General features: G+C 38.5%; 1 protein-coding gene across 1 annotated transcript; it reads right to left on the reverse strand.

Annotated features, from left to right (window-relative positions):
* Window positions 1-2971: 2971 nt before the first annotated feature.
* On the reverse strand, window positions 2972-3862 carry LOC101998110 (probable G-protein coupled receptor 141). The gene has a single exon (XM_005369888.1). The coding sequence runs from the start codon at window positions 3860-3862 to the stop codon at window positions 2972-2974; it is 891 nt and encodes a 296-aa protein (XP_005369945.1).
* Window positions 3863-8189: the final 4327 nt, after the last annotated feature.

Below are 8189 nucleotides of genomic sequence, written 5' to 3' on the forward strand. Positions count from 1 at the left end.
GAGAACCATTTCCCACATATGGTGTGTGCGTGCGGACACGCATGCACACACACATTAATTAATAAATTAGAATGATTTCTTAACATCTTCAGTTAAGCATCTCTTCTGAGACTTAAAGCAAATTTTTAGATGTTTGGGTGGAAGCATCACCCCAATCCCTGTCATCCATTTCAAGCCCCCTCCCCTGAGAGATACCTTAGTAGAGAATCCACCTCTGGGAAAGTCCTCCCAGCAGTGACCCTGTTGCAAATTAGGTCAGTACAATAAATAACCAGGCCAGCTCAAGAATAGCAGTTATATTTTAATAGTTATAAGGGGAAACTCACACTACAAGAGTAGGAGGTTCAACTTCCTATCTGTCCAGTGGGAGCCTCAGAGGGAGGGCACTTGAGTTCTCCCAGTTTTTCTTCCTGTGCTCTAGGTAGCCATGCCTTAACTAGATGTGATTGGTTGACAGAGCTTCCCCATCATCTCCCCCTTTTGTCTAATCAAGATCAATCTAAACCCAATACAACTATATACAATAAAAACAGATACCAAATATAAAATTACAAACAATAAACAATACTAAGCAAGAAATGCATAACAAAAGTTTTACTAAACATTATATTTCAAGGAGTCTAAATATTGCATTGAAATTAAGCTTGGCTAAATCATGAAGAAGGTAACTACAATTATCTAATCTTTAATTCCATCGAAGATCTGAGAAGGGAAACAATATTACTTGAGTAAGCAAGAAGTGCAATCGAGAAACTTCCAAAATGTGCAACAAATGACAGAGACAACTGGCTACTTGGGCAATCACCCAAAGTCTCATTTGCAATGTTGAAGCAACCAACTTTGGTTAAGGCCTAATGTAACTGACATACCATTTTCAAAGGCAAGAAACTTTTCAAAACTATCTTACCCTGTCTTGGCAGGATATGACAGTCCTGTTTTATCCATTTACAGATATTGTGTATCTCTGTCAGTGGTTGAGGTATGGGCATTTCTTTGCCCAAAGACCAGTTCTGCCAAGAAGAAAGGCAATCTCTCCTTAAATGAATTACTATTAGACTGTACCTTTTACAAAAATAACTCAGTTGACCAAGGCATATTAAACAAAGTACTAGTATCCTCCTTCAGATGTGCAATCTCTTTCTTGAAAAGTTTGGTATCAGTCTGTATTGTGTTTAAGAGTACCTCAGCTGACTGAAAATTGTTATTTAAGAAGGTCGTGTCCATCCTTAGATTTCCAACTTCTTTTTTAAGAAGCATGGGTTCAGTCTGTAAACACAGCATTTTGGCCTTCTGAGCTGCCACAGATTCAGATATTAAAGATTATGTATAACATTTAAGAACCTCTTTAATCTACACTTCCCAATTATTCCAAATAGCATTTCAGAAACTCCCTAGCTACATCCTACAATTCTTCCAAATTCTACCCACAAATCAGTTCCAAAGGCTCAAGAACCATATGGCCAGACATAGAAATAACAATGAGTTTGCTTTCTGGTACCATTTGCTTTTATGAGTCATTTTATAATCTTTGTAACCAACTAACTAATAGACCAACTTAAAGGAGGATATATTTTAGCTCACAGTTTGACACTATACATTTGAGCAAAATATCACTGTAGAAGGTGGGGTGTGGAAAAGAGCCATCTTCATCTATGGGAATACAAGAGGCATAAAATAAAAAAGGAAGAACCTTTGACCTACTTCCTCTAGGTAGATATTGCCTTGCAATGTTTCCAGAACACCAAAATTGAGACCAAGCTTTTAATACCTGGGCCTTTCGGGATATACTCCATTATCAAATCATAACAGCCCTGTCTTAAAATTAAATTCTAATAGATGCCACTGAATTAGAGAAACAAAGAACAAACACTTTTGAGTCCTATATGTTAAGCACTCTCTTCTATCAAAGGACCCATGGAAAGGATTGTAAATATCTGATCCAAAGTTCAATGGTTATTAAACAAATTTTTTTTCCTCCTATACACACACACACACACCAGTTTCAAAACTAATTGTATTAACTACACTATTAATTACATATTAGCCACTAGAGCATTGTTTGTTTATGGTATTAATTACAGTCTTCAAGCATGCATTATTATAAGCAAACTGCATGTCAATATTTTTTATGATATAAGTGGAATCCAAGTAAGTTCTTTTGATTGCTTTTATTGACCATGGCAAACACAGCCTCTTGTTTAATTGTATGATAGTCCCCAGATGTGTAGGGTATCTTGGAAAATCATAAAAAGCCTCAAAAGCTTGAACCCAAAGAGTCTATTGAAAACTCAGCCTATGTTCAGTTTCTTGATGCTTTTTCCAATGTCTTTTACTCGTATTGTATTGAAGGTAGACTGGGAGGTAACTTCTGCCTTCCTACTGTGCCTTGATTACAATGAACCACATCAATGTCCAGTGTCTTGGAAGAGTTTCTTTTAACTCTCTTGATCACTCTATCCAAACTAATGTTTTCCTCCGAAAACCAATATCAGCAGGAAATTGTAAGTTGAACAAATTAAGACTATTTTAGAGCCCTGTTTTTCTGTAGAGTCCCTATCTATGGAGTCTCTAGATCTTGTTGGACAGAAATTGGGAAAACAAATACATGCGGGGCAAAAATTGGTAGACTAAATGTCTCAGGAATACTTGTAAGAACCAACAGATACGCTTGACTGAAGTGAGTATTACATGAAATGAACAAAGGAAGGAATTGTGTGCTTGATTGGTTTAAGGTTAATCAAACGGGATATATTTGGAGCCTGTAAGCATCCTCAAAGGAAACGGGGATGACTAGGGGTTAACTAAGTCTTAGTAAGAAAACAATTTTGGCTAAGAGAAATCTAAATATTTGGTGTTCAGGTACAGAGAGCTTGGAATTTTTTAAGATGATAGCAGCACCTCACCTATTCAATTGGAGTGATTTTCAACATGATATTCCATAAAGCAGTCACAAATAAAGGCATAGGAGGGTCTAATGGATGATGCCACCTATGAAACACAACATGTCCAGGCAGCAGAAGGCCGTTAAAGCAACACAAATTTCATTGTAAAGTATCAATTTAGAATTCTTTTCCTTTGGGTAATTTTGAATAAAATATATCCTGAAAGCATGGTGGGGTATGAAGCAGACAACGATGACTACCAGGAAGAAGAAACTCTTGATTTGAGCTCGGTAATCCTGATGGGCCCACATATCAGGCCAATAGTCTCTTATCAAACAAAGAATTACAGCGAGCTGTAACAGAAAGAGGGACAGAACTGTTGTCATCATAATGGCAATTATAGAGTAGTTTATGATTATGGTATCTGTGCAGTTGAGAGATCTATGAAACTCAAAACATCGTTGTTGTTGCTCTGTGTAACTTGGATCTGTGCCATACTGTAAAAAAAATATTGGCAAAAAGATGAAGCTTCCTACCATCCAAATAATAATACTTAGAACCACGGCATGGAACTTTTGTAGCTGTTGCATTTGGAGTTTCTTAAAATAGATGAGCAACCGAAGTATGACAATGGCCACATAGAAAACAAAAGTAAAGTACATATGACCATATATGAGGCCACTAACCACTTGGCAGGCAAAAGACCCAAGCTTCCAGACTGCTGAGAGATAGTAGCTGAGGCGGAATGGCAGACTAATCAGGAGGAGGGAGTGTAGCACAATGATATTAATGATGATCGTGGCAATCGCTGATTGACTATTCCTTTTGAACATCATATATGACATCGTAACTGTTCCAATGGTGCCTCCAAATAAAACCACACTATAGACTGTTATCAGAATAATTCTGCAGAAGGCATTACAGTAGTCTTGGTCCGTGCTTGAGCCATTTGACATTATGGTTCCATTCATCACACCCATGGCTTGTCACGAAGAAATTGGATCATAAACTGTTAAATCAAAAGTTTTACAAAATTATGATTGACATATTGAAACTATGAATCGTGTACAAATATTCAACTTTTCAAACCTTGAGGACCCTTTAAAAACCTTGAGATCATACAAAAGAAGTACTGTCAGAGATTCCACTTAGTGATTCAAACGAACTAGAGACAGTAGTGAGTGAACCTAAATAAGAAAGTTGAGTTTGTTTGAATGCAAAGTTCAGAGCTGTGCCCCTAGGTATTCTACAAACAGGTATGTTCATATACACATATGAGGACAAGGGGTAGCATGAGAGAGAAATCTCTACATAATTTGTAAATCTTAAGAGCCCCAAACTCCCTCAGTAACTGAAATCAATTGTGTACCTGTGTGCTCACACTTGTGTGCATATAAACCTGTATGGCAGTCACTCAACATCAGTTGTCTTTCCCAATGACTCTCCACTTGAAATCTCAAGACAAGAGTTTCTCACGGTGCCTTGAACTTTTCGACTCAGATAGTCTGACCATCAGACCATCTGGAATCCGTCTGTCTCCACACCCTTCTGCCATCTCCCAGTGTCAAATTACAGACAAATGCTTCCATGTCTAGCTTTTAGTCAGGCCCCGAAGATCCAGACTCAGGTCTTCCTGCTTGCAGTGAGACCCTCCCCAACCCACAAATTGAATGTCAAGGCAACATATTCACGTTGGACAACATATAATCAAATTCAGGGGAAGTTGGCATCAGTAGAAACCCAGTGCACATTCAGATCAGATTTAAAAACGCGACCCATCAATTTTCAGGCAAATGGATTAACAGCAGTTGTAGAGAAAACCCACACCGATGGTGTCATTATCACACAAGGTATGTCAGATGACATTTGAGATCATTTTCTGGGCATAGTTTTGGGCAAGAAGCTCCTCGGCACATGCCGATCCCTGGACCTATTCTGATGTCTGCTTAAACCAGACTCTTCCACACAGTGATGTGCTCGATTTTGGTGAAATGCTGTTGAAGAATGGTTTTCCCAGTTGTTAATCCAGTTCAAGTGTGAGGGTTGGAGGGGCAGATCATGAAGTGAGCGACAAAACTAAGGTGGCTTTCAGCCACCCAGCAAATGCATGCAACTCTGGATTTAGAAGCTGATAATGGGCCCTGAGCCACTGCAGCTTCAGGAGCTTTTGCTGTGGAAGGAGGAAGGCTGTGCTGGCTGCAGGAAATGGGTTCTCAGACACTCCGTGAGCTAGTTTGCTTCAGACAACTTCATGATTCTTTTTTAAAAAAGATCATAATTTTTAATATTAAACCATGAGGCAGTTTTAGTTCTTGACTTCTACTGTTACTGTGGATAGCTATGATATTTAAAAGTATCATTGCATCAATATGCATTTAATAATCATCTCACTAAGTGACAATAGTTTCTCAAGACCTCTACTATAACATAAGACTCAGCTCTCCTGGCAGCTCCAGCTTCTTGCCGAGGCTCTGAAGCCTGTCCTCATGTGCCTTCTGCCCACCTGGCGAGAGGTAGAGTGGAATTTATTTATATCAGAATGAGAAGTCATTCATATGCTAAATCTAAACACGGGAGTTTTTCTGCACATATGACATTTTTATTGGAGACAGAAGCAATTTTTTTAATTTGTTTGAATCTATCACAATTGTTGTACTTAGTAAACCTAAAAACATTACAACTTCCATAACAATCTAAATATTTATAGGCAAAATAAGCATTTTAATAAAGGATATACATTCAAAAGATATAATATTTGCCAACTTTTATGCAAAACTATATTTTAGATAATCTTAAAATCAACAAATATCATACTAATTTGGTGTCTAAACTTTGGTCTTTTTCAAATCTCAGTATATATGATTTAAGTTTGAAACTAATTTAGTGTAGTTTTGAAATTTTATTTGAGTTTTCAATTTATTTAAATCTTGAAATTAATTTGAAACAAAGCCTAAATCATCGCACAGACCCACAGTTTAAGTGTGCTGTCCTAAGGCAGAGGAGAGAGTTCGGGCAAAGACAAATAGCCCTGCCGTTAAGCAGTTGCTTTACAATGAGACAGGTATTTAAACTTCCCTCTAGCTGGAAAAATGACTGAATGATGCCTCCCTTAAAGAATTAATTTGGATTGCATCCACGTAGGAAACTGAAATCAAGACTTTGCAGGAAAAGCCTCAGAAAAACATATCCAGCAAGTAGAACCTAGACAGAAAACAATCTATGCACATCCATGCATCTATGTGTTGATGTGCAGATGCATGTATGATAAGTCATGAAATTGGAAAGAAGAGCATGACAATAGACAAAGACTTCTTAAAAAAGAAAGGAAAAATAGAAAATATTACATTTTAAAAGGTGGGCAATTTGGGGGAAGACAGGTATGCAATGGCGAGCTGAGGAAATGGAGGCTGACAGTGGGGGAGGGGCGAATAAGAACATGCAGGGTAATGGCGCACACGATTGAAAGTATAATGAAACACTACTTTGTGTGCTAACTTAAAAACTAATGAACGGGTAAATTAAAGAGCCTAGCAGATTTTCTGACATCTTATCATTTCCTCCTCTATAATGTACTCAAAGATATGATACATGAGACTGGCCTGCCTTCTGTTATTTCTCAGAAACTTCCTACATTTTCTCTCAAAACTTTTACAACCCCATTATCTTTCAAAAGCCTGTAACCAATCCTGGGTAATTGTTTACTCATTAAAACCAAAAACCAAAACTAGATACTCCTACCAAAACCAAACATTGCCACCAAAAGTACTTGCCTGCTCCTTTCCAGTTGTGATTGGTCCTGATGGGAAAGCCCGAGGCACTGTGGACACCTCATGCATGAGAGCAGGCAGTAAAGGCAGTTGCTGGAATAGAGACTACCCTAACACTGCAGTCAACAGACACATGAGCATGGTCATGAAGGAAGGAAATAGCTCAAGTCTTGCACTGTGGTCTCAAGAAGTCCCAAAGCCAAGATGTAGAGCCGTGATAAGCCATCTGAGCTCAAAGGGACAATTATCTCTGTCTACAGTGCGACAGATTCAAAACTTCTCCTTGGCAGAGAGGCTTTTGTTTTCACTACCAAAAATGACTTATTTGCAAAATTAAACTGAAAATGGTAGAGGGATCTTCAAATGCAGTTTCTCATCCTGCTTTTTTGTGCTACCCCAAATGTTCTGTACTCAGAATGAGCAAGGCACGGGGACATACTTTCTGTAGCTTTCTCTGTGATGGACCCCTTCATGTTCCATTGTTCACTGGCTAGCTTCTCCCAGGCAGGCTGCTGTGCAGAGCTGTGGTTCTCTTAAAGACTGGCCTTCTGCCACTGGAACTTCTACCGACCCTTTTTTTCTCCCAAAGATCCCATCTTCTTGCAGGAGCTGACTCTCTTTCTGTCCTAACCTCAGTCATCTTTAGCTGTCCTAAGATATCAAAGCATAAAGTAAAACAAGTGTGAATTTAATACCACAGGAAGAGAAAAGGAACCAACGCGCCTTCAACTGTCACAGCAGACACGCCCTAGTCATATCAGTTGATGTTCAGCTACAGAAACTAAGAACAACTGAAATGTTATTAACTGCAAGGCAAGCTCACTATGGTCTCCTTTGGAGCATCAGTGGAGACTATTTTCAAATTGTTACAGAAAAGATAAGCATCACCTGTACCGGTGCCATCTGCTGTTCAGTAGTCTAACAGAGCTCAATACTTTGAAGATGTAAAAATAACAGAATCTACATGTAACAGACCCATCTGCTTAACTGTTTCAATAAAACTTTAAACAAAGGACAGAAATTTGACTCTTACTAAGACACTAAAAATTTTACCAGCACAACTTAGCTAGGGAAAAAAAAAAAATCACACGGAAACAATTTTCAACCAATTGTAAGCTTCTCTTTTTAAGTCAAATTAATTCATAACATACAAAATCTGGGTCACAGCCCAGGTTTGGATGTATTAATCTGACAATCTTTATTTTTCAAATAAAACATGTTTCTGGAATCTCTACACCAAAGCATGTTCCCATAGAAACGGTACTATGTTTAGAGGTTGCCTGTATGAGGAAGAAAAACTGGGAAATAGGTTCGATGCAACAAACAGCAGAGAATAAAAATAAAACAACTGCAACTGAGAACCCTGCACCGCGCACCTATTGTTCACAGGGCTGGCATGGAATTCTGCTCAATGTGCATATGCTCTACCTCAGCAGGAGGGAGGCAGCCACCGTACACTGTCTCCACCCACAGCCAGAGTCCATGCAGACACGATAGTTCTTTCAACAGAAACAACAAATCCCAAACACCACGGATTAGA

This window comes from Microtus ochrogaster, unplaced genomic scaffold, assembly GCF_000317375.1.
Source record: "Microtus ochrogaster isolate Prairie Vole_2 unplaced genomic scaffold, MicOch1.0 UNK66, whole genome shotgun sequence".
NCBI classification, from domain to species: domain Eukaryota; kingdom Metazoa; phylum Chordata; class Mammalia; order Rodentia; family Cricetidae; genus Microtus; species Microtus ochrogaster.